At 45.9% G+C, this 27387-nt stretch overlaps 1 protein-coding gene across 1 annotated transcript in view; it reads right to left on the reverse strand.

Annotated features, from left to right (window-relative positions):
* LOC144785017 (scavenger receptor cysteine-rich type 1 protein M130-like) overlaps window positions 1-27387 on the reverse strand; it is a 196353-nt gene that overhangs the window by 113441 nt on the left and 55525 nt on the right. Inside the window, exons 3-5 of the mRNA XM_078664134.1 lie at window positions 20439-20747; window positions 13345-13650; window positions 7259-7564 (exon numbers count right to left, since the gene is read on the reverse strand). Coding sequence (XP_078520260.1) covers window positions 7259-7564; window positions 13345-13650; window positions 20439-20747 — 921 coding nt within the window. The remainder of the gene's footprint in view (window positions 1-7258; window positions 7565-13344; window positions 13651-20438; window positions 20748-27387) is intronic.

A 27387-nucleotide genomic window follows, 5' to 3' on the forward strand; every position in this document is an offset into this window, starting at 1 on the left:
AGAGTACTAGCAGCTAGTAGAGCTGCGAGCAGCTGAGTCTGCCCCTAAGCTGCTGGGAGAAGTGCACTCTGCACGCTGCAGCTTTCTAAGTATGGTGCATTATAGCACAACTTCGGCTTTACAGCTGAGGCGCTATAATGCATGATATTGCATTTGTAAATGTATTGTGTGTAAATGTATTTGAGCTTGTAAAGCGCACTAATACCCGTCCATAGGTCTCCTGGCGCTGTATAACTCTGGGGAACCCGTCCTGGCTTTCCCTGTGGGATGGTCCCTACTGGGAGTCCCCAAGGTGGAGCCAGGCATCCCCGAAATTGATGGGGCCGTTGTGGAGATTAGGCAAGCTAATGCCCAGAGTTGCCGAGTGGAACCCCTGATTAGAGTAGGCACCGAAGCAAGAATTATCGAGTCCGCTGACCAAGGTCCACGACCCTGCCGCGTCTGGAATTGAACCCTGGTCCCGGGCTGACTTCTGCTCTCGGGTCTGCCGCCTCTAACCAGTGAGCCACACCACTCCACTGTGTGGTGATTCGAACCACCGCACTGAAAGGCGTTAGCCTAACCCCTGATGCGTGATACTTGGCAGGGCTTGTCTTGTGCGGTAGACATGGTGTTTAACTGAACTTGTCTGAGTGACTCAGCCATATTGGATTCTGATAAAACTAGCATGTTCTATGGAGACCTGCATTATCAAACATGGCTACCAATCACATTTATTTTGTCTTCCAGGGCACAGGAGTGACATATTATTGCTTTAGAAGAAGCACGGGTTACATTCATTTACTGCCTAGAAACTTTGTGTGCTCGTAGATTTATCGCACTCTTGTTCCACTTTGCACCAGGCCTTCCCCCCTGTGAACGTTTGTTGTTTTCTCCTCCCTCCCTCCTGCAGTATCACAGTGTTTGTGCCTGTGTATTTCTTGGTTTTGTCCATCTCTTTTGCATTTTACTAGTGGCTCACTAATGTCCTGAACCGAGTTCTCTGCTGTTTTGTGTGCCTCTTGACAGAACAGGAGAGATGAGTAAACTTCCTGGTGGTAAATACAACTGTGAACTTCAGGAAGTTACATCATCCATGCTTGCATTTGTAATATACTGCCTTTTCCTTGTATAGCTCTCTTCCAATGACGGGCACCTCCCTACCCTACCTCTTCCCTTGTTTTGTTTCCCTGCTTCCCAGGGTCCTTAAAACCCAGTACTGTTTGTATCAGTCGCGGGCATGGAGGATAGCTGGGAAGCAAGGGGTACGCACCAGTGCCTGCTTGTTTCCGGACAGATATATGGTTGTGGTGTTCGGTGAAGTATGCCAGGATGGTAAACATCAGTCACCCCACATGTTGTCACAACGCGGTCATTACAACGACTGTGTTGTAACAACGCAATACCATTACCTCGCAAGTCGTTACAACGTAATGTAATGTAATGTGTATACTTGTAAAGCGCACTGTTGCCAGCCGGCGTCCTGGCGCTGTATACCGCTGGGGAACCCATCCTGGCTTTCCCTGTGGGATGGTCCCTGCTGGGAATCCCCAAGGTGGAGCCAGGCATCCCCCGCGTTGATTGGGCCGTTGTGGAGATTAGGCAAGCTAATTGCCGAGTGGGATCCCTGGTTAGAGTAGGCACCAAGGTGAGAATTATCGAGTCCGCTGACCCTGGTCCACGACCCTGCCGCGTCGGGAATCGAACCCTGGTCCCGGGCCGACTTCTGCTTCCGGGTCTGCTGCCTCTAACCAGTGAGCCACACCACTCCACAACTACTTGCTGAGGGAGGGAGAAGGTGTTGGATTTAAAATCTAACACCTTCCCTAGTGTCCGCACAGACTGGAGTTGGAATAGTAAATTATACAATTCCAACATCCAGCGCCCCCCTCAGCAAGCCGTTGTAACGACTTGCGGGGTAATGGTATTGCTTGTTACAACGCGGTCATTGTAACAACCGAGTTGTTACAACTTGTGGGGTGAGGGAAATCGGGAAAAGGCAACATATTCTGCCAGGATACCAGGGTATGCTGAAAACCAGATATGGGCAATGGTGTCTTGGGGGGCAAGCCAGGATGCCAGCGTATGGCAATTTTGTAATTCATGAACCACTTATAGGACTGCTAGAGAGCAACTAGGCATGTTTGAGTTGAAGGTCTGCCAGAGTGGGCACAGTGTGAGAATGAAAGTCAGGCAGAAGGCTTCTGTTGTGGACCCTGTGCATGCTGCCCTGGTATGTTTTGCTTCAGATGGAAGGATGAGACAAGATGCCAGTATTGGCTTCTTGGGTGGAAGGCAGATGTAGGCAGTATTCAAGGGTGGTCTGTTGAGATTTCAGGGTAGGAGCCCGGTATTCTAATGTTCAGATAGGCCTGGGCCTGAGAATCTTGCTCCAAAGAGATCTGTAGCTAAATCCACTCCCATTGAATGACTCTGACCTCTATAAAAGTGCACAACTCTGCTGTAAAAGATTGCATCTTTTAAAGGATATAAACTATGCAGTATTAATGGTTGTGAATACATTTAAGTGGTGCAAAAATTACACAAACCACACATATTGGCTGCAAAATGTAAATTTTTAGTCTCACAAATTTTTCCATCTCAGCCATAATATTCTGGAGAGTCATATTAGTTTTTGATACTTAAGGTAGTTGGCTGTTAGGGCCCATAATTGGTTACTTTTTAATTGGCTGTGTTTTTTCAATAAAAAAGCTAGCTACATTGGTGCCCGCATAAGGGTCAAAGTTCAGGGTTCAAAGACTTTTGGGCATATTTACAAAGGGATTGAGCCCCAGGAATGGCACTTTTACGAATGTTCCTGTGACGCTATGTCCTGCTCCATATTTACAAAGCGGTGTTAAATCACCTTTTGTGGCTTTGCTCCAGTTTGTAAATACAGTGTCTTTCATGCAATTTTCTGAGTGAAAGGGGCGTGCAATGGGTGTTGCTGTTGGCGTTCCATCACAACACCTATTGCTTTTTGACGCTGCCCCAGACTTACAACGATGTGTAAATCTTCGGCAGCGCCAAAAACTATGCAATAGCAGGAGTTAGAATGGCGCAACGAGGAGAAATACTTTTATTTCTCCTCATTTTTGCTTTTTCTACGTGTGCTGCATTTAAGGTGTCCCTTCCTGCACATAAACAATCATTAAATATTGATGATTTGCTGCTTCTATTGTTGAAAATGGCAATGTATGTGTACATAAGCGGCGTTCATTTGTGTTCACTGTACCTCTTGTCGTAAGCAGAATGGACATTGCAAAACACTGACTGTGTAACCCCGCCAGCATAGACCCATGCACACATATATACAACAGCCATTTTAGGTACCGTGGTCTCTCTGTTTGCGATCGATCACCAGCGCCCTTCCCTGACCCTGCAAGCTTCCCCCATGCACCCTGACCGCCCCCGCTCTCACATGCACAAGTCATGAGCCCTCCCCTCCCGCATGACTCTGTCTCTGAAAATCGCACCCCGCGCCTGACCAACACCTCCTTTCCCTCCATGAATACCCCTCCTTTGATGACCTCTTCCTCCGAACCTAATTGTCTACATGGACCGCTGGTCACCCCTTAGCCTGAGGATACAGTTTATTGCCCACTACTGTATGCACTCGCCTCTGTTAAAAAGAGCCACTATTGATCATGACCTCCCCACTCCCTGAGATTCGATCAGGAGCACACATTCCAAAGGAGTCAGCAGAACACTCAGCTGCGTGACAGCCCCTCCTATTGTATGGAGGATAAGGGCCCCTACTGTAGCCACGTGTTGGAATATCTTCGCACTTCACAATGTCTTGATTGTAATAAAGGATGCCTGTGTGCCACAAACCTGTGTATAAAAGACGAAACCTCAGAGAAACTTGTTAGAGCACCTCCCGAAGACACTATGCTAGTGTCCGAAATGACATGCTCTCCTCATGAGAAATAAACCTTTTTCTTGTCTTCCTGCTTCCAGTGCCCGTCTCTTTATTTGGTAATTATTCAAGATGGGAACTAAGAGTCGCCCTGCACCAGCAGCCTGGGCATCGGGTGCGATATGGGCTGACTTTTCTACACTATGTGCAGCAGAATGCAGCACACATGAATCAATGAATGAAAGACATTTCTAGAGCGCATGGTTACCCGGGGGCATCCCAGAGCTAAATGCAGGCAGTTTTGAGTTCGAGAGGAGTTGAAGAAACAAAAAGGTCTTAAGAAGCTTGTGGAAGGTCAGATAGTTTGGTTCAAGGCGAATCCATAGGGGTGAATGGTTCCACAGTTTTGCAGCATTATACGCGAAGCTGCGCCCTCCGCTTCGCGCTTTCCTTATTTTAGGAACTGCTGCCAACTGCTTATTTTCAGATCTTAACGACCTAGAGGGGTGATAAGGCTGAATGACAGATCTAATGATCGGTGGGCCTTTACCTAATAAGGCCTTGTGAGTTATACACATCGCCTTAAATTGAATTCTTTCTTGGATCGGTAGCCAATGGAGCGCGGTAAGTGCAGGTTTGGCTGAAGTGCGTTTTGAAGAATTAGTGAGCAGACATGCCGCACAATTTTGCACAGTCTGCAGTTTTTTTATAGTAGAGCTCCTAGGTATAGAGTGTTAGCGTAGTCCAGGCGGGACAGGTTTAGTGCCTGGACCAGCACTCTTCTAGCAGAAAAAGGGGAGCAAGGGGAGGATCTTTCTAAGCATTCTTAAGATCCCATAACAGCAAGCCGCCACCTTGCGTGCTTGCTCCTTAAAATCCACATTGTGATCCACCCACACACCGAGACTCTTAGGGGCTCATTATGATCGCGGTTTTCCCGCATCCTCCGGGCCGGCGGAAGCCACCGCCGGCCCGGAGGATGCGGGAAAACCGCTGCGGAACCACCAAAGACCCACCGCCACATTAGGATGGCTGGTGGGTCCTGGTTTAAGTCCGCCACTTTTCCGCCGCGGTCGGCTTACAACCGCGGCGGAAAAGCTCTAATATGGTGGCGGTGTCTCCCAGACACCGCCAGCCATATTAGGATGTGTCCAAAAGAATGCTTTTCCGCGGTGGGTTTTCCGCCGTGGAAAAGCATGTGGGACTTCACTGCGGGGGCCCGTTGCGGACCCCCTGGGTGAAGGGGGGGTGGGGGGTGCTCATGGGGGGTACCTATGGTACCCCCCTGTATTTGTATGCAGAAATCGGCAGGCACCGCACGGTGCCAGCCGCTTTCTGCATACAAATGCAATGTATGCATTTTTACCATTGCGGCGGGTGCAGCTTGAAGCCGCACCCGCCGCAATGGTAAAAATAGAGTATGTGACCGCCAGGGTGGCGGTCACATCCTAATTTCACAGGAGGGAACTCCGCAGGCCATGCGGAGGTTCCCTCCTACTGAGGGGTCGCGGACGGACGCAAGTCCGTCCGCGATCGTAGTGAGCACCTTAATTTGAACTTTAGGGGAGGGGGTAGTCCAAGGCAAGTAGGCCAGAAGGGGTCTATTCTCCATGTGGTATGAACCCAGGAGCATCAGTTCTGTCTTAGCTCCATTAAGTTTCAAACACAAGCTATCCATCCACATAGAGACCTTTTCCAAGCGTGATACCAAGCCTGAGGCTGAGTTGTCCCCGTGACTAAGCGACACCACTAACTGAGTATCATCAGCATAGGTGGCGATCTGGATGCCAATGGGTGTTACTATTTCCGCCAAGGAACTCATGTAAACGTTAAATAGAGTGGGGCTCAGGGGCGAGCCTTGAGAAACCCCACACCTAAGAGGCACTGGCTTAGAGGTAAAGCATTGGCATAGAAGTAACACAATGCCATTATTAATTGTTTATGTGCAGGAAGGGGCTCCTTCCTGCACATAGAGAATCAACCCTTGCAACACAGGCACCCGTGCACTATGGCGCAAGGGTGCCTGTGTTGGCGCTAAGAAGCTATTTTTAGCACCAGCGCTAGGAAAATACAGGGGTGCGCCATATTATTGTAAATATGGCGCATCCCTGAGTTTTGAAAATGGCAGAGTGAAGCGCTGCAAATTGTGCCGCAGCTCTGTGCTCTGTCATTTCCCTGTAAATATGTAAGAAGGCATGTGCTTGCACTTTCAGTGTTTAGTTTGTGCTGGTGGTTGCAGGAGGATGGCACCAGCACTCATTTGTATGGACCAAGACTTATTTGTTATCATTAGACTTTGACCCACATTAAGAAAGAACAAGAGAGTTGAGAGAGGAGGACAAAAAGAAAGTTGGGAAAAAAGTGACGAAGAGTGAAAATGCATGGATCAACCTGCAAGGTTCAGATGAAGAGACGGAAAGTGGAGGGTCATGGAAGAAAGAGACAAGGGGTCCGATTCACAGAGCGACTTACGACTCGTGAAGTTACGAGTACGGAGTTTTCACATTCGGGCAGAATCTCCGCACTGAGCCCTGCAGTGCGGAGAATTCACCTCGAGTGTGGAGATTCCGTCACGAGTGCGGAGTCTCCACACTCGCAACCTTACGAGTCCTAAGTCCCTTTGTGAATCGGGCCCATGGTGTTGAGTCAAGTCTAGGTAGCCTCGATATTTAGCAACCCAGCCATGTGACCCCACCACAGCGGGCTTCTTTAGGGCCCAAACACTTTTTTTCTTTCTAAGCATTCGGCTCTTCTTCTGCAATTATGAGTTAAGGGACCAAGGGGCATATTAATAAGGAACAGGGAAAATTAATACTAAGGGCGCTTAGCGTTAATTCTTTTAACGCCCGCTATCGCTGGATAATATCGCCTGGTTATAGCATTATTAACAACGCTAACCGCCTAGGCGATAAAAAATCCAGCGATAGTGGCATTTTGGGAGGTTATCGCTGGTAATGCAGTGATAAAACTACAAGGATAGGGATATCCTTTTTGATACCCCATGGTATGGACTTAGCCCTATAATCCACCTCCCATTGGATTACATGGCTAAGTCTGAAAATTAGCAGATGTAAAAAAGCAGCGTTAACTGTGGTTGGCGCTACGTTTTTGTCTCTAACAGGGTTAGCTTGAAGCTTGATAATAGGAGAAATGTCGCTTAGCGACATTTCTCCTATTATTTTGTTCTGGAACGCCCACTTTGCATCTTATTAGAGATGCAAAGGGAAGCGTAAAAGGGTGCTAACATGTGATTTTGCATGTTAGCACCCTGTTGTTGAAAAGGCGACATTTTTATCTCCGCTTCTTTGGCTTTTAAAGCCAAAAAAGCGGAGATAAAGCCCTTGTTAATATGCCCCTTAATGCTACTGCTTGCCCATTTGAAACAACTGCAAGAGCGGAGTAAACAGAGGGACCACTTACTTGAACAAGCCATGTGGACTTCCTTCCCGGTGCAGTCATCGAAGTTTCTGCTGAAGCCGCATTGCCACAGGAACCCTTCCGACCCCAAGCAATCAACGTCGCTCATGGCAAAGAGCTGGCTGGACGACCTCCCGTGATCTGCCTGTCCGAAGAAGCCAAACTCTCCGCAGCCGGTTTCTTGGCATACCACCTTGGCATTGCGGCTCCAGTCGCCTGCTCCGCGGTGGCACACTTTCCTCCGAGCACCCTCGTGAAAGACTTCCACGACCCCAGCGCAGTCATCGCTGAGCCTCACTGTCACATTCCCTGCAGGAGGAGCATCAGCATCATGCATTTCTTGGATAGCGCCACATCTAAGAATCTAAGCACTCGCGCAAAAATTGAGCAGGATAAGATTATTGAGACGCAGAAGGTCCTTACTAGCCCTAATCGTCGGCAGATCCCAGTCTCACATGTAAATAGAAGTAAGGGTTGTCATAGCTCCCAGGCATGAAATCCAAAAAGCCTTCCCCAAGTTCAGCTCAGTGTACTCAGGGTTGGATGGATCCATTGCAGCCATTTCTAGACTTTGTGCTATGGCTCCTTCTTTACTTTACTTGCACAACCACAAATCTCTGTTCATGCTTGATCTGGAGGGGGTCTACAAAATAGCAGTTACCTCAGTACCCAGTTCTGGGATGTATGACGTTACAACGCACACTTTTACAATGCATACCTTTACAACGCATTTTTTACAACGCAACATCCATTACAACGTATTCCATTACAACGCATGCCATTACAGCGAAATTTTCAAAACTACATTTACAACGCATTCCATTACAACGCATAATACCTTTATAACGCATACCATTACAACGCATAACATTACATTGCATGTTTGGTAAGTATTGGATAGTGTAGGGGTAAATATTACTATTCTAACTCCAGGGGGTGCAACAGTAGGGTAAGTGTTGGATAGTGTAGGGGTAAAAATTACTATTCTAACTCCAGGGGGTGCAACAGTAGGGTAAGTGTTGGATAGTGTAGGGGTAAAAATTACTATTCTAACTCCAGGGGGTGCAACAGTAGGGTAAGTGATGGATGGTAATGTTATGCGTTGTAATGACTGAGTTGTAATGACATGCGTTGTAGTGTCATGCGTTGTAATGGTTGCATTGTAAATGCATGCGTTGTAATGGATGTTGCGTTGTAAAAGTTTCGTTGTAATGGTAGTGCGTTGTAAAAGTTGCGTTGTATAGGTTGTTTCCCCCAGTTCTGTGGTTCTGTGGCTCTGTCATCCCTTCCCTGTGACAGCATGCAGTGAATTGTTTAATGAAACTCCAGGACAATGTCCCTGCTGCAAGGGAACCATTTGATAACCTTGGACACATCCTCTCGGTGCAACCTTGATGCAGCCCGCCCTTCTTCAACTATCACCTCCTTTACTGTTTTCAAAAAGGAAGTAAAAAGTCTACTAATGAACAAATTCATGTCCTAAGTTTAAGTATGGGTTGTACTTGAGTGTAAGACTTTTTCATCACAACCCCTGTTGCTTTACAATTGTTTGCAGATTAATGTTTAGCTGGATGTAGATCTGCTTGATCATAGGTACTTTTATATATCTACTTTTAATCGATCTAGGAATAGTATGTTTGTCTGATAGCACAATGTCCTAACGCTCAGTATCTGTCTAATGCACAACGTTCTGCAGATTCTATTGCTGGTTCTATATATATACTTTTCATTTATATTTCTATTATGACAAACTGGGAATTTTGTTTGTGTTGACTACCTCGGCCATTGTTATTCTTCTACTGTAAAGCGCTCTGATACTCTCGTGGGTCACGTTCACGCTATATAAAACTCTATAAATAAATCACATGCCTTTATCAGTTTACAGAGTTTCCCCATCTCGGACCAACATCCATGCATTGCATAAGTCCAGAAAGAGGCTTTAGAACTGGCGTTCAAGCACTTGTACTCTCACACCTGGATGGTGGCAATGGCCTACTCTATGGTCTTCCAGACCCCACACTGGCACCCCTTAGTGGCGACTTGCACGCTGCAGCAAGTCTCATCCAATGCCAGAAGAAGTATGATCACATCACCCCCAACCTGCTGGAACTTGATTGGCTCCCCTTACCACTCTGCACCAACTTCTGGACCAGCTGCATTATCTACAAAGCCATCACTACCATCGCCATCGCTTAATTTGCAGACAAGCTCACCATCTCTGGTGGTTATTGGCACAACCGCAGCCAGGGTACCATCAGACTGCAGATTAGGAAGCGTAAAAAAAACCAAGACAACAGGCCTTTTATATCTACGGACCCAGGATCTTCAACAACATCCCATATCCATCACCACGGCCGCAACGCTACTTCAATTTAGGAACGCGTTGAAGACTCAGATCTTTAAAGAACACTATATTACAATGCATTAACCGTCCACAACTCATCTTCCTCTCTTATTACTCACCAAATGTTAGCTTACCTTTGACCATACACGGAGTTCCGCTGCCTTTTGGCAAGGTTTGCGCTATAGAAATACCATATACATACATACAAACAATGTCCACTCATAACAGCCTCGCTACCAGCCTGCATGAGTCCACGTTTGATCCAGAATCAAAGCCGGAATCAGAGACCTCAATGCATCTCCACACTCTGCTCGTGCTCTCAATATGGCCTTTAACTCTTGTTAGCAGATGCATCGGGGTTACAAGATTTTCACAAATTTCACGGGTATACGCCAGTTTTCACCTGAACATTTTGGCTGTTCAAAGTAAGCAAAATATTGCATAACAAAACCCTCAAACATGCAGGAGTCTGCGTGAAAACACCAATTTTTGCATACTATTCACCATTCCAGTTTCAAAGGTTCTAGTGGCCCGGTAAAGGTGTGATAATACCAAACGGTATCAGTAGTACTTGACTTGTAAAAAAGATTAATGCCAGGGCCCAAAGTTTTGTTCAGAGGCTGGCACAGATGGCAATATCGAATGTCGGGGTCACAGTGTGGATTCTACCTCATTCCTCTTTAATCCACCACCGCTCCCTGCCGGGAAACATCCTTTACGACGCAACTTTTGGCATGCAGTGCCTTTACAACGCAGGTTTTTCAACGCAAGTCATTACAACGAATTGTGCTGGGGGGCGCTCTAGGATAGGTAATAGTTTAATTTACTATCCAACACCTTCCCTACTATCCACGGGGATTGGAGTTGAAATAGTAAATTAAACTATTCACTATCCAGCACCCCCCAATGCAAGTCGTTGTAACGACTTGCGTTGAAAAACCTGCGTTGTAAAAGCATGCGTTGTAACAATGTACATCCTCCCTGCCTCTTCACCTCACGCTTACAGATTCTTTTTCACCCCTGCTTTCTCTTTGTCATTGTTTTACATCTTTCTCTTCCTGCTTCTTTCCATTCTGTGTTTTTCTCTCTCTTGCTCTGGATCAAAGTTTGTTGTGAAACAGTAGTGACTGTCCTCAAAAAATGGCTGCCGGTGAGCCCCACTTGCAGCCACTGGTTCATATACATTACCATGCCACACACTCCCACATCTATATGTCCAGTCCCTTCCTCACAATGCTACACATTACGTAATGTTGCTTCCACCTGATGGGTCCCTTTGGCACCACTTCTTGTGGCCTGAAAAGTGGTACACAGGGTTCAGTGCTGGTGGTGCCTGGTGCGACAATCTTTTTTTGTACCTCCCTCTGCACGAATTCCCTCACTTACACCCTTCCACAGTGCCCCTCATCTCTTCATAGCTGCACTCTCTCATGCATTGCATTTGTATTATAGCACTACTCATACCAGTGTAGGGTGTCAGAGCACTTTACATCACATGCATTATACAGCGCGAATGAATCATATGTTCATATGTGCATTAAAAAATCTGTAGGAAATGTCACATAAGACAACGAGGATTACAAGGGGTAGGGATCACCTGTCATCAATACTAGTAGGCAGTATATTTTCAGTGTTTATTTTGGAGAAGCACAAACTCAGGGGCATATTATCAAGGGGGTTTATCTCCGCTTTTTTGGCTTTAAATGCCAAGAAAGCGGAGATAAAATTATCTCCCTATTACCTAGCTGTCGCTAACACCAGTTAGCGACAGCTAGTAGGAGATAGCGACGATCTTGGGCCCCACTTTGCATGTCAGTGATATTTATCACTAATAACATGCAAAGTGGGCGTGCCAAGATGTTAGCGACTGGAAACAGTCGCTAACATCGCTATCTCCTATTACCAACTTATGGAGATATTCGCGCTAAGCGCGAATATCTCCAAAAACTAACACCTGCCCTGAGCAGTTCTTAGCCATGTTATCCAATGGGAGGTGGATAACATGGCTAAGAGCATTAGCTCGGTAATGCATGAATATCGCTGACTTTTCAGCGATATTCATGCATTGCGGCCGTTTTTTATCGCATTTGCGATAAACCTTGGTAATACCAAGGTTTATCTGCGATAATTTCTGGCGATGCTTAGCGTTAAAAAATTCGTTGCTAAGCATCGTTAGCGATAAATATCGCTTAACATTGGTAATATGCCCCTCAGTATTTAAAATATGCCATCATCGTTTGGGTTGTGTTTATTAATAAGAATGTATTTCTACCCAGACAAATAGTTTTTAGTGACATTAGGAATAAATAATTATATACTGGGCAAAAAACATTGTTCTAACCTATACTATGAGGTTTGCATGTAGCTATACTAATAAGAATGTATTTCTACCCAAGCAAATCCTTTTTAGCGACATTAGGAAAAAATAATGAAAGTCTGGGGAAAAAAACATTGGGGCATATTATCAAGGGATTTATCTCTGCTTTTTTGGCTTTAAAAGCCAAGAAAGCGGAGATAAAATCATCTCCCTATTACCTAGCTGTCGCTAACACCAGTTAGCGACAGCTAGTAGGAGATAGCGACCATCTTGGTCCCCGCTTTGCATGTCAGAAAAATTTATCACTAATGACATGCAAAGTGGGCGTGCCAAGATGTTAGCGACTGGAAACAGTCGCTAACATCGCTATCTCCTATTACCAACTTTTGGAGATACTCGCGCTAAGCGCGAATATCTCCAAAAGCTAACACCTGCCCTGAGCAGTTCTTAGCCATGTTATCCAATGGTAGGTGTATAACATGGCTAAGATCATTTGCTCGGTAATGCATGAATATCGCTGACTTTTCAGCGATATTCATGCATTTCAGCCGATTTTTATCGCTTAGGAGATAAACCTTGATAATATCAAGGCTCCTAAGCGATAAAAATCGTCGCTACACGGCGATAAAAGTATAGCCGCTAAGCCAACATAGCGATAATTATCGCTAGTTGTTGGTAATATAATATGCCCCATTGTGTAACCTATACTATGAGGTTTGCATGTAGTTTTTTTTATGAAAGTTCATAAGTCATTGTGCTATATTTGAAGTATTGTAACTTATGAACTGCTAGTGACAATGTGGCCTAATGGCTAGAGCGGTCGACCTCAAATCTGGGGAACCAGGTTCAAGTCTTGGCAAATCACTCAATCTCCCCGTGCCTGGCAAAATGAATGTGTCTGTCTGTAGTGCAACTGGTGTGCATGTAAAGTGCTCTGATACCTTTGGGTCAAGTTTGTGCTATATAAAACTCCACAAAAATAAAAAAAGATCTCTGTGACAAAAGCAGTAACCCACTGAGTTACTAACATAACATACAGCTCTGTGAAACCCGTTCTTTGCAGCAGACATATTTACTGTCTCTGCTACTCTATGATGAGCCAAACAGCCATTAGACCAAGTTCTGATCTCTCTCTGGAGCAGGAACGTTAATCACCAGAGTTTTCTTGACATTTGTGTTGGTGCCTGAAAACTGCTGGACACACAAGGAACCCTGCAGCAGGAGTTTTTAATTAAACCCATAAGTTATTTCTAAACACAGCTTAACACCCCTGCCGCCCTTCTCGAGGTCAGAGTCAGGTGCGGCTGCACCAGTCGCACTGCACTAAAGTCAGCCCTGGTTGTACATTAAGGCTGATTCTCTCTTGGACAACTGTGAAGGTTTGCTGCTCTAGCCCAATCATACCAGATTACTGTCTGTGTGACTTACCTGAGCAGTCGAGGTGGACGGCCGCCGGGCTGCTGCAGTTGACGCCCTCAGGCAGTAAGTCCGGCCACAAGGTGGTTTCATTCCCCAAATGCTTGCCATTGGGCTTCAGAGTCTTCCAGTCATGGCTGCCGCTTGCCACAGTGGGAGAGGGCAGAGGCGTCCCGCAGCCTAGCTGTTTGCAGGCCATCTGCGCGGCCTGTGGCGACCAGTGGTCCGGACACACGTCCATGAGGTCGGCCTGCTTCTTCACCAGCAGTTGGCCGCCACAGGCCCGCTCAGCGCCCTTTAGTCGCACCTCCCTGTGTCCTGGCAGGGACAGAAAAAAGTCAAAAAGAGACATCAACCTGGTGGATATTTCAGGGGTGTAGTTCTGGGGGGGGAGGGGGGTGTTTGGGGTGTTAATTAATTTATTTACAAAGTAATGACATTTCATACCTTCAGTAGTAACATTCTCTGCTATTGCAAATGCATCTATACTTAATAGTTTGTGAATAAATTACATAAATGAAAAAAAAGGAAGTGGATAGGTCAGATGAGGTGCTCAGCAGAATTCTCATACTTTATGTTTTTGATGCTTGGTGTAGCGTCTTCCCCAGCCCTGGAGCATTTTATTTATTTATTTATTTAGAAGCTTGTAAAGCGCTCAGCTACCCCCAACGGGGGTGTCCCGGCGCTGTAGACGCGCGACAGCCAGAGAAGTTCAGTGAGGGCTAGATCAGAGAAAAGAGCCAGGTCTTAAGTTTCCTCCGAAACAAAGGCTCTGATGTAAGAAATATGAGTTCCATCGGTAGTTGATTCCAGAGTTTGGAAGTGGCCACAGCAAAGGCCCGGCCTCCCGTACGTGCAAGATGGAATCGTGGGGCAAACATTAAACGGAGGTGATTAGATCTGAGGCATGAAAACAGATCACCCCTCAAACGAGAGCTGCGGTGGAGCATATCTTTATTCTCCATTCACACACTGCCTTTACGTCATACTTCCCATTACCACACCCTAACACCCACACCACGTATCACGTAGTTCCTGTTCAGAGTCCGCCTGGACCAACAAGTGTCCTAGTGCATATAGCATAAATATGCTACATCTCCCCCTTTGTTAAATAAAAGATGGCAGGCATCACTTGAAATCACATCTCCTCAATCCGCCTATGAGAAGCTTGCACTGGTTTCCCAGCTCAGACGACCAAGGCGACCAAGATCTACCTTTATCAGGTAACGGCGGCACAGGCTCAGGAGCGGGACATGCGGGTGTGGTCACCTTCAACGTAGTTTCAGGAGCTGGCAAGTGCCGAGGTAGGTGTTTAAAATGTGAAGTGCCCCATGTGATGGACTTCCCAGGACCTTATGCTGTCACGATGTGCCCCTCGCATTCCACCACCAGTAAAGGGTCAGTGGCGGAAGGGGTGTCTGTTTTCCGTTTTTGTATCCGCTTTACCAGTACCCAGTCTCCTTTGTCAAGGGCAGTTTCCAGACATGGCAGTGCAGATCGGCATACACTTTCATTTTGATTTTGTGAGCAGTGTCACTGTCACGAAGTTTGTCAACATCCACTGATCATTTTATTTATTTATTTATTTATAGAACTTATAGAGCGCACTATCGCCGCTGAAGGCATCCTGGCGCTGGAGCTCCAAAGACATGAGACGGAGGGACAGCAAAAAACAGCCAACTCAAACCCTAGGGAACAGCCAAGTTTTCACGGATTTTCTAAACGGGAGAAGTTTATCCAGTTGCCTAATCTCCCAAGGTAGACTGTTCCACAGTTTGGCCGCAGCCACCCCAAAAGATCTTCCCCCTGCCCTGACTTTTTTAAATCTAGGGACTCTCACCAGGCGTGCTGACGAGGAGCGCAGTGCCCTGGCGGGGGTATACCATGCAAATTTAGCTTGCAGCATTCTGGGTCCAAGCCCATGGAGGGTCTTAAAAACAAGGCAGAGAGACTTAAATCGTATTCTCTGTCTAAGGGGGAGCCAATGGAGTTCGACCAGGGCCGCGGATGTTGATGTTTTTCTGGGCCACCCCAAGGCCATTCTGGCCGCCGCTGATTGAATTCTTTGGAGCCTATCAAGCAAAAAACTGGGAGACTCAAGCAACAGTGCATTGCAATAGTCGAGTCTACTCAGAATTGTACATCTGGCCACCAGGGCCCGGGCAAAGGAAGGTAAAAATGGCATGATTTTGCGAAGGGACCTAATCAGGGCGAAACAGGAGGATACCGTTTTTGCAACCTGAGCCTCCATAGACAGCTTATTGTCCAGCATAACACCTAGGTTAAGCACTGTTTTAACAGGAGAAGCCCTAGTGGCAAATTCTGGGGGCCAGAGATTATCAGGGAGAGAGTGTGAAATCTTACTCCCCGCATAGAAGAGCAATTCAGTTTTACCTGCGTTGAATTGCAGGGAGTTAACCTGTAGCCAGCCAGCCACGTCCCTCAAACACTCATGGAAAACCTCAACCGATATTGAATCCTCCCCCTCAAAGGAGAGGATCAGTTGAGTGTCGTCCGCATAGTTAATCGTATTGATCTTATAGAACTTAATCAGGGAGATCAACGGTTTTAAATAAAGATTAAACAGAATAGGGCTAATAGCCGAGCCCTGAGGAACACCATGTGGTACTGGGAAAACATCATGCTGATGTTCATTGAGGTAGTTTTGTTCTGATGGCTCCCCCAAACAACAAGGTGGCTGGTCTCTCACACAAGTTGTGGAGTGAGGAGATGATTGATTTACTTGCAAAATGCGCATGCAATCTCCTATTCATTCATATGGGCCTGTAGGCTCATAGGAATGAATGGAAAGGCATTCCTTAATTGCAACTTGCAATTCGCGAGTCGCAATTAAGGAATGTTTGGGAATTGCTAATTTTATAGCGATTCCCTACATGCATAGGCTTTTGAAATTCTTTAATTGCGATTCCTTAATAATCTCAATTACGGAATCGCAAAAGCCTACATTGATGCATGTACCTGTTAGTCCTTACTGTGACAAGAAAGGGCATTCTGAAAGAGCTTGTCCTCACTTGTCAAGAAATGAACTGGCTTTTTGCTAAAGAATGAACGACAAATAAAGAAAGAAATTACAGAAATGCATTTACTAATAAAAGCTTAGTTCCACCTTCAAGACTTGATTATGACATCTCAAAGGACCTCAGTCGATTTCCGCTTTTGTGGATTCAGATGCTTCTGTATGTTTTGTCAACTATGACTACCACAAAAGGATGGCATTTTCTTATGTCACGAACAATGATTATGGGACCTGATTGGACTACACTATTATCTGGAGATGTTTCCAAAAAACTGTCCTTTTTTCATGGCTAAATCAGGAAGACAGATTCATTTTGATTTAATCGGTTTCACGTATATCACATTGTACTGGGGACCACTTGGCTGAGAGTGCATAATGCATTAATCAATTTAGATTTGGCTTCAATTCCGTTTGATTGCTCATGTTGCCAAAGGCACTATTTGGTGGCATTTGGAGTCACAGCCAGCCTTTGAGTTGTTAAACATTACATTCACCTCCAGTAGCCTCAGAAAGAAATTATTAAGATATAATACAGCAAGCATATCAAGATCTCCTGGAAGACTTCAGTCAAAACAGAAGCTGCTACCCGTCCGCCTTACAGGTATTATGATTATGCCAATGAGTTAATTTTTCAAAGGCTCCGTCCATCATCCCCTTTTGTATCACTTTGTTCGCCCTAAGTGTGGCAGGGTATGCTCAGACGTGAGTCCCTTGCTCACTTGGCCACTGGATTCAAGATAGCTGGCTGATGAGGATTATGAATCCGAAACCGGTCCCAGGATGCTTGTTTCCGGTCTAGCGAAGACATGGCTTGGCAGTTCGGGCTGGACTGTTCCCATGAGGCACAGGGTCAGACTGATTTGCATATGGCCATGTCTGAACTGGGGTGGCTGAGTGAGCTGAAGAATGGTGATGGATTAAACCCAGAACAGTTGACTGGGGGTGAGTGTTTGATTTGCTCAAAGGCTCCGTCCATCATCCCCTTTTGTATCGCTTTGTTCGCCCTAAGTGTGGCAGGGTATGCTCAGACGTGAGTCCCTTGCTCACTTGGCCACTGGATTCAAGATAGCCTGGCTGATGAGGATTATGAATCCAAAACCGGTCCCAGGATGCTTGTTTCCGGTCCAGGGAAGACATGGCTTGGCAGTTTGGGCTGGACTGTTCCCATGAGGCACAGGGTTAGACTGATTTGCATATGGCCATGTCTGAACTGGGGTGGCTGAGTGAGCTAAAGAATGGTGATGGATTAAACCCAGATCAGTTGACTGGGGGTGAGTGTTTGATTTGCTCAAAGGCTCCGTCCATCATCCCCTTTTGTATCGCTTTGTTCGCCCTAAGTGTGGCAGGGTATGCTCAGACGTGAGTCCCTTGCTCACTTGGCCACTGGATTCAAGATAGCCTGGCTGATGAGGATTATGAATCCGAAACTGGTCCCAGGATGCTTGTTTCCGGTCCAGGGAAGACATGGCTTGGCAGTTCGGGCTGGACTGTTCCCATGAGGCACAGGGTCAGACTGATTTGCATATGGCCATGTCTGAACTGGGGTGGCTGAGTGAGCTGAAGAATGGTGATGGATTAAACCCAGAACAGTTGACTGGGGGTGAGTGTTTGATTTGCTCAAAGGCTCCGTCCATCATCCCCTTTTGTATCGCTTTGTTCGCCCTAAGTGTGGCAGGGTATGCTCAGACGCGAGTCCCTTGCTCACTTGGCCACTGGATTCAAGATAGCCTGGCTGATGAGGATTATGAATCCATAACCGGTCCCAGGATGCTTCTTTCCGGTCCAGGGAAGACATGGCTTGGCAGTTTGGGCTGGACTGTTCCCATGAGGCACAGGGTTAGACTGATTTGCATATGGCCATGTCTGAACTGGGGTGGCTGAGTGAGCTAAAGAATGGTGATGGATTAAACCCAGATCAGTTGACTGGGAGTGAGTGTTTGATTTGCTCAAAGGCTCCGTCCATCATCCCCTTTTGTATCGCTTTGTTCGCCCTAAGTGTGGCAGGGTATGCTCAGACGTGAGTCCCTTGCTCACTTGGCCACTGGATTCAAGATATCCTGGCTGATGAGGATTATGAATCCGAAACTGGTCCCAGGATGCTTGTTTCCGGTCCAGGGAAGACATGGCTTGGCAGTTCGGGCTGGACTGTTCCCATGAGGCACAGGGTCAGACTGATTTGCATATGGCCATGTCTGAACTGGGGTGGCTGAGTGAGCTAAAGAATGGTGATGGATTAAACCCAGTTCAGTTGACTGGGGGTGAGTGTTTGATTTGCTAAAAGGCTCCGTCCATCATCCCCTTTTGTATCGCATTGAGTTAATTTTTGACAACCCAATAAAGCATGGGAGGAGTTATTCTTTTACATTAAACGATTATGTATTATGCCAATACCTGCAATAAAGCCTGGAAAAGGGTTTCATAAAACATTATATGTCACCAGCAGGATCTCCCATCCATTCTGTACCAGAAGCAAATGATGGGTTCCATCTATGTATTGACTATAGAGAACTCAATTTAATTACCCTGAGAAGCATGCCCCCTCTGCCCTCAATTCTGTATTACTGGACCAAGCCAAGACTGCAAAGATATTTACCAAGCTTGACTTAAGGGACACTTACAACCTGGTGAAAATTGGAGAGTGGAATGAGTGGAAAACTGCATTCAATACATGGTAAGGACATTTAGAATATCTGGTCATACTGTTAGGCTTATGCAAAGCTCCTGCTACATTTCAGCATTTTGTGACTAACATCGCCAGAATTAGCTAGATGCCTTTATGGTGGTCTACCTTCACACTATCATTGCAGGGCCATAGCCAGTGGTACACTCCATCTGTAACTTCCCTGACCTCAGGCAATTAGATACACCAATAGTACCTTTGAGGACATCAGCCAATACTGTATTTTGACTGCACGTCCCTGGACTGCTGTCAATGCTACACTCAGAATGTCTCATACAGGACCTCAGCCAATGCCATCCTCTTACTGTACCTTCCGCTACTGTGATACCATGTCTGTACCTTTCAATTGTGCTTTTATCTTGTTTTGTTGCTACGCTTGTGCGTGAGCTTGTCACAAACAAAGTGAGGTTTAGACATTGACATGATGATGGTGAAGCCTTTGGTCAGGCAAGTGTGTTAATACCATACAATATCCTAATCTATGAATACTGCTACAGCTCTGTTAATCATTGTTACACCTCTACTGTACCATCCAGGACCTTCAGCCAATGACCTCCGGACTGTACCTTCAGGACCTCAGCCAATGAACTCCTGACTGTACCTTCAGGACCTCGGCCAATGACCTTTTGACTGTACCTTCAGGACCTCAGCCAATGACCTCCTGACTGTACCATTCAGGACCTCAGCCAATGACTTCCTGGCTTTACCTTCAGGACCTCGGCCAATGACCTCCAGACTGTACCTTCAGGACCTCAGGGAACGACCTCCTGACTGTACCTTCCAGGACCTCAGCCAATGACCTCCTGACTGTAAATTCCAGGACCTCGGCCAATGACCCCCTGACTGTACCATCCAGGACCTCAGCCAATGACCTTCTGGCTGTACCTTCAGGACCTCAGCCAATGACCTCCGGACTGTACCTTCAGGACCTCAGCCAATGACCTCCTGACTGTACCTTCCAGGACCTCGGCCAATGACCTCCTGACTGTACCATCCAGGACCTCAGCCAATGACCTCCTGACTGTACCATCCAGGACCTGAGTCAACGACCTCATGGCTGTACCTTCAGGACCTCGGCAGTGTTTCAATCCGGCTCTACATTTAAGACCACATCAATGTGTTACCCTGACTGCATCTTCCAGGACCTTAGCCAGTAGTACAACCTGACTGTAAGTTGTAGGACCCTATCAATGTGATACCCTGACTTCACCTTCCAGGACCTCAGCCAGTGTTATATTCTGAATGCTATCTTCACTCTGGGCTCATGATATCATTAATCGATCAACCTTGTCGCCTCCTCCTCCCCTTGCTCCTCAGAAGCTTTGCAAGCACTATCGAGCCACAAACCTGGCTCAGACAGGGCTGCAGTGAGGAGACATGGACCATTACCTGAGCAGATGACCTGGGCTCCGTTATTGCTGCTGCACTGTGGCGTACTGCTCTGTGCGCACTGCCAGAGGTGGGACTCTTTCGTCGAGCACCGCAGTGAGCTCATCCTCACCGGATCAATCCTTTTCCCAAAGTGAAGCTTCTCCGGGGTTCTCTCATGGTTGCCACAATTCAGCTCTCTGCAGACGACTTCAGCATTCTTCTCGTTCCAAATGTCGCCACACACGCCTCCCCAGGAACCATCTGAGTACACTTCCACTCTGCCTGCACACCGGCTCTGTCCGTCTGATAACCGTAGCCTGATGGTCTCTGCCAAACAGATAAAGAGCACACCATTAGAAAGCCTGCCAGCTGCTAATCATGTAAGGTCTGAAGAGACCAATCACAACAGAGAGTTACAGGAGATCCACCGGTCAGAAAAAAGGACAGTCAAAAGATCATTCAATCAAAGTAGAGTACAGAAAGTAATTTTACTAACCTTAAAACAGGAAAGGTTCAAGATATGTTGATCTGAATAGAAAAGGGAAAGACTCCCTACCAATCACACAAGAGGCCAGACAGGCCTGCTGCCTATCACCATAGAGGAAAGACAGAAGATCTGAAAATCACAGAAGAAAAATTAAAAATAAGTTGAAACATGAATTCAGCTGGAGGACAGGCAGGAGATTAAAAGTGAGCCAGATGGGAGATCTAATAATAAGAATCAAGACAGACAAGTGATCGCTCATTCAGAAGAGAGCAGACTAGATGTCACAGGAGGCACAAGAGGGGATGTATGTCATTACAACGCATGCTTTTTCCACGCATGCCTTTACAACGCAGGTTTTACAACGCAAGTCGTTACAACGACTTGCGTTGGGGGGCGCTGGATAGTGAATAGTTTAATTTACTATTCCAACTCCAGTCCCCGTGGATAGTAGGGAAGGCTTTGGATAGTAAATTAAACTATTCCCTATCCTACAGCGCCCTCCAGCGCAAGTCGTTGTAACGACTTGCATTGTAATTCCTGCGTTTTGAAGGTACTGTGTGGAAAAAGTTTCGTTGTAAAGGATGTTTCCCCACAAGAGGATGACCCATAAGAAAGTGATTAGAGTAAGACCCGAGATCTGCAGATCATAATAAATGAAATCTGTGAGATCAATCAGTTACAACCAAGGACAGATGGGAGGTGTACTAATTAGAATAAGAGGCTAGAGTAAATGTATAGATAAGAAAATAACATAGACAGACGATTTACCAATCAGAGTAAAGGATAGAAAGAAGAGATCTATTCATCAGAATTAAGGAAAGGTAGTTGAAATACCCATTAAAATCAAGGACATTAAAGAGATACAACAAATAAAACCAATGATAGAGAAGAGTCCAACTGGTCAAAATAGGAAATAGGAGATTTAGAAACAGAAAACATTTCAGATGAGAGTTCTACATTTAAGAAGAGAGCTCAGGTAGAGAACCTCCTGATCAAAAGAGAAGACAGGCACTAGATTGACCAGCCAGACGAGACAACATGGAAGACTTGAACCAATCCAACTACAGTGTGCAGATGAAAGCTACAAATCATATAAGAATGAATGCAGATCTGCGGATTAGAATATTATTTTGAGATATATTAATTAAGACTAAATAACAAATATTAATATAGGAGGCTGGTCACTCGGAAGAGAGAAATGAGATAAGATCTGTCAATCAGAAAAGAGAACATATAGGGAATGTGGTACTCAGAAGAAGGGAGAAATAAGGGATCTATCAAAATAAAGGGCAATCGGGAGACCTGCAGTACAAACAGAGGCAAGGAAGAATGTGTGCCAATCAGGAGCAGACAGGAAGGAGATCTGGCAAATCAGAACAGAAGGTAAACAGAGATGCATCAATCAGCAAAAAAAGGACAGATGACAAATCTATGGAGCATACTAGGAGAATAAAAAAAGAGTTCTGCCAATTACATAACAATTCTAATAGAGAACAAAATTAGATTGAACAATGGGTATTTATTTTATTAAGTTATTTATTTTGGGGGCTTTATAATGCCCAAGGGTATCAGAAGGGAAACATCCTTTACAACAAAACTTTTACATTGCAGTGCTATTACAACGCAGGTTTTACAACAAAAACCATTCCAACGCATTGCGCTGGGGGGCGCTCTAGGATAGGGAATAGATTTAATTTACTATCCAACACCTTCCCTACTATCCACAGGGACTGGAGTTGGAATAGTAAATTAAACTATTCACTATCCAGCACCCCAAAGCGCTATGCTTTGTCACAGCATGCGTTGTAAAAACTGCGTTGTAACAGCATGCGTGGTAAAAGCATGCGTTGTAATGTCATACATCCGTATCAGAGCGCTGTACATATGATAGATAAACATAAACGACAAGCTGATACATTAAAAGAACATCTAATAAAAACAAATAGCAACTTTTGAGAACTCCAGTATGATAAGGTATGTAGTAAAATGAGTTATTAATAGACAACCTCTATTAGTCTATTGGACAATGGACTAGGGTCTTTAGGGTAGCTTTTCATGGTTATGCTTTGCGTCATTTCCGCTCCAGGAACCCCGGGGGCAATGTTTGTGTGGGTTCTACTGGGACTAATGCGCTTCCGCCCTGTATTGGGATTGTGGTCTTTGTAGCGACCAATGCGGTCATTACAGAGTAGAGAGAACATCATTTCTGTTTGTAATGGATGTCAGCTAGGAGATCTGGTGGTCTAAATAGAATGCGGCAGGAGATCTAACAAGAACAAAAAAGATAGACTGGGGCGGACAGGAAATCTATGGAACCAAAGACAAAACCAAGATCTAGTAATCAAAACAGGATAACAAGCATTGGCAAAGCCATATGGCCTTGCCTAGTTGATGTCTACCAAGCAAAATGAGGGGCAGGCAGGATATCTATGGATCCAAAGACAAAAACAAGATCTAGTAATCAAAACAGGATAACAAGCATTGGCAAAGCCATATGGCCTTGCTTTGTTGATGTATCATCTTTTCCAATGATTTTTTGCTGATGCTATGAAATGTCAGCCAAAAAAGAAAACACAGAAAAACCGATGGCATGACTTCGGCTGCCAGTCGCATCATTCTATAGGTACGCGCATGCATGATGATGTATGCATTTCCACCTGTGGAATGATGAGGGTGCAAATTTTACTTTTATTTCTAGATTTAAGATGATGGACACCATTTACATCAGTAAAATAAATGTATTGAGTGAAATCACTTTTAAGGTAGCAGGCAGGTTCAGAAGCAAATGGAAGCTGCACGGCCCACCGAGAAATGTAATTTAAAAAAAATTAAATGAGGGGTGTGAGAGCAGCAGTGGAATGGGGGTGTGTGGATGGGGACTGGCCACTGGATGGGGGGGGGGGCAAGAGAGCAACTGAGGTGCCCAAAAGAACCGTTTAGAATGTGGAGTGGCTTGGAAGGAAATGGAAGCTGCTGGGCCATCCCAAAAAAAGTCAGTATATCTACTACTGGTCTTAAGGATCAAGGTACCTTGGGCCCGATTCACAGAACTAACTTAAGACAAAATCCTAAACTTACTACTTTTGGTATTCACAGAAGTTAGGATTTTGTCTTAAGTTTGTCTTAAGACAGACTTAAGACAGACTTAAGTTAGGATTTTGTCTTAAGTCTGTCTTAAGACAAACTTAAGACAAAATCCTAAGTTCTGTGAATACCAAAAGTAGTAAGTTTAGGATTTTGTCTTAAGTTAGTTCTGTGAATCGGCCCCAATGTATCGACTTATTGGCAGCACTCTTGTATAAAATCTCGTGATATGTTAAATAGTCTACTTGTTGTCATTTGTGTTTGGTAGATTTACCAATTACAACAGTTTATTTAATAACCAGAAGAGAGTAGAGAATTAGACCTTCAGATGAGACCAGAACATGCAGAAAGTGCACAGGAGATTGTGCAATCAGAGGAAAGGCTGGAGAGAGAACCTGCCAACCATAAACAAGGACAGCAAGAAATAAAGTAAACAGATGAAGTGACAGACAGGAGATCTACCTACCATAATGGAAGATGAGGGAGAGGAGAAGGAGGTGCAGCATTCAGGAGAGAGGGGAGGCGCGAGATACTTCATTCAAAATAGGAAACAAACAGATCAACCCATCAGAACAGGAAGATTTCTGGAGATGTAAATAAATATCAGACTCCAAGGGCCATGGTGCAGCCAAGAGGAGGACAATTCTGATAGTAGCCTGTTAGCAAGGCTTGCTCTACAAACAAGCGATCTGCAAGACTCGCGCCTTCAAGACCTGCACTCATACATGCCGGTGGTGACTAGCAGCACACACGCTTGGGCTGCAGTACCTATGGGTACCTACGGGACCCTGGGAGATGGTCATGTCAGGCTGCAGCTATGGGGTTGCTCAGAGTAGGGGTGGAAGCCAAGAATCTAGGGATCTGGGTAGACCCTACACTGTCCTATGAGTCGCATATTAGGCGGGTGGTCGGAAAGTGTTTCAGGGTACTCAAGATCTTAAATAAAACCCTGGATCTGCTCCCCCTGGAGGCAAGACGCACGATGACCCAGGCCTTGATCACATCCCGGGTTGATTACGGGAATGTCCTCTTTCTGGGAGCATCCTGTAAAAGCATAGGGCGGCTTCAGGTACTACAAAATGCGGCAGCGCGGCTTGTGCTCAGGCTCCCCAGAAGAGCGGCATCCAGTGCAGCTCTGGCGGCCCTCCACTGGCTGCCTGTTAAAAAAATAATACTGTTTAAAGCCCTCTTGACTTGTCATCGAATCTTGTGGCAGAAGGCTCCCCCGTATCTGGCTGACCTGATCACCAGATATGAGCCAGTGCGAGCACTTCGGTCCTGTGGAATGGGCACTTTGGTGACCCATCGATTTAAGAGGGCAAAAATGGGAGGTCGCTCTTTTAGAGTGATTGCTGCCATAAATCGGAATAAACTTCCACCTAACCTGCGTCTTGAGCAAACAGAAAGGAAGTTTCGCTGTCTGTTAACCCCTTCCATGCGTCGGACGGCCGGTGGCCGGCCGACGTCACGGTGGGCGTGTGCGGACGACGGCCGGGGGCCGTCCGAACCACGCCCACGCCATAAATCACCCGCACCGCGGCGGAATTTTCGCCGCGGTCAAGGGGTTAAAAACTCACTTGTTTACATGCTAGAAGGGTTCTGGTATCTGCTGCTGGTTAGCTCTTATGTCTTTTTTTGGCTCCACAGTTCTACAGCGCGGGGACACGCCGGGATGGTGCAGCCATAGCGCTCTATAAACTTCTTTATTATTATTATTATTATTATTTTGGTGCCCAGTATAAGCAGAAACGTTTAGTGATTCATCAGTAGGCTACTCAAGGCATCAGCTTTTACTCAGACCTAGTCTTTCAAGTCGCGAGCTTCGGCAGAGCGGTAGTGCAGCGTAGGCCCTATTACAAGATTTTGGCGAAGCGGTGGCGCAACGGTGTAAATGCTGCGCCATCGCTCCATCGAAGCTTGCACTGCCCGCCCACCAGATTATTCCTTGTATGTAGTCTGGCGGGCAGCGTAGCGGTTACCCCTGCGGTGCACTTTAAAAGGCGGCAGTGCCTTCTAAAAAGGCACGCGAAGCGAATGCATCAGAAGATTCCTGCATGGCATGGACTCATAAGTCCATACCGTGCAGGAACCTATGTGCAACATGTTATGCCCCCCTGTGTGCATCCACATATGTCTGCGGTACAGGGAGGTTTCCCTTCCACCAGGCTTTAAAAGACTGGCTGAGAGGAAACTCGTAATATGCTTGGCGGAACTGTCGCAGTCCCGCCAAGCATTTTTTCAGCCTCTGACTGCCACGCCTACGCCGGCCGTCCTAGTGCGCTCCGATGGCTCGAGTCGTAATCGGGCGGTCGGACCGCAGATACGCCAGTGACTGGATCCACCACCGCCCGCCACCACGAGTCTGGCGGTCTGAGGACCGCCAGGCTCGTAATCTGGCCCTTAGTTTCTTACTCTCAACTTTGAACCAGACTTCCCAAGATTTTTCAGGTATGTGTGCCTGAGGGAAGACATAAGTGGTATTTTTCAGAGTAAGACACACCTAGTCCAGTAAAAAAGACTTGTGGATCAGATTCAGGCACTTAATGAGAGAAAGCCTGATGCCTCAGTGTGTGCTAAAAGAGTCTGCACTTAAATGAGGGTAGAGAAGGAAAGCAGTGTTTTTTTACGATGGATATAAAGGGTTCAATCACACTCTGATCTTGGTAGGGGATGTATGTCGTTACTACGCATGCATTTACAACGCATGCCTTTACCACGCAGGTTTTACAACGCAAGTCGTTACAATGACTTGCGTTGGGAGGCGCTGGATAGTGAATAGTTTAATTTACTATTCCAACTTCAGTCCCCGTGGATAGTAGGGAAGGTTTTGGATAGTAAATTAAACTATTCCCCATCCTACAGCGCCCCCCAGCGCAAGTCGTTGTAACGACTTGCGTTGTAAAAGTTGTGTGGTAGAGGTACTGCGTGGTACAAGTTGCGTGGTAAACGCTGTTCTCCCTTGGTAGGTCGCTTACGGTCTGCGGAATGAAAAAGTTAATTAAAAAAAAGTAGCAATTGTAAATATTGCATCAATGCAAAGCAATATCAATTGGTATCAGATGAGAGATATCTGCAACGTTGTTACCTGGGGAACAAAACATTGTCTATGTTTTGAGGGAATCAAGTGCATTTGTACCAGATTGTTCTTATGTATCTATGAATATTTTCCTTTGAATGTATGACGATACAATGCGTGGTGTTACCACGGATTAGGTAAGAATGCGGTTGTTACAACGACCGCGTTGTTACCACGTGTGGCTTTACATCGCATGTCTTTTCTACGATTTACGCTAGGTGGCGCGCTTGATTTAGGAATAGTATAAATTACTATTCCTACTCCAGTTAGCGCAACAGCAGGGAATGTGTTGGATTTAAAATCCAACACATTCCCTGGTG

Source organism: Lissotriton helveticus, chromosome 10 (assembly GCF_964261635.1).
Source record: "Lissotriton helveticus chromosome 10, aLisHel1.1, whole genome shotgun sequence".
Lineage (NCBI taxonomy): Eukaryota > Metazoa > Chordata > Amphibia > Caudata > Salamandridae > Lissotriton > Lissotriton helveticus.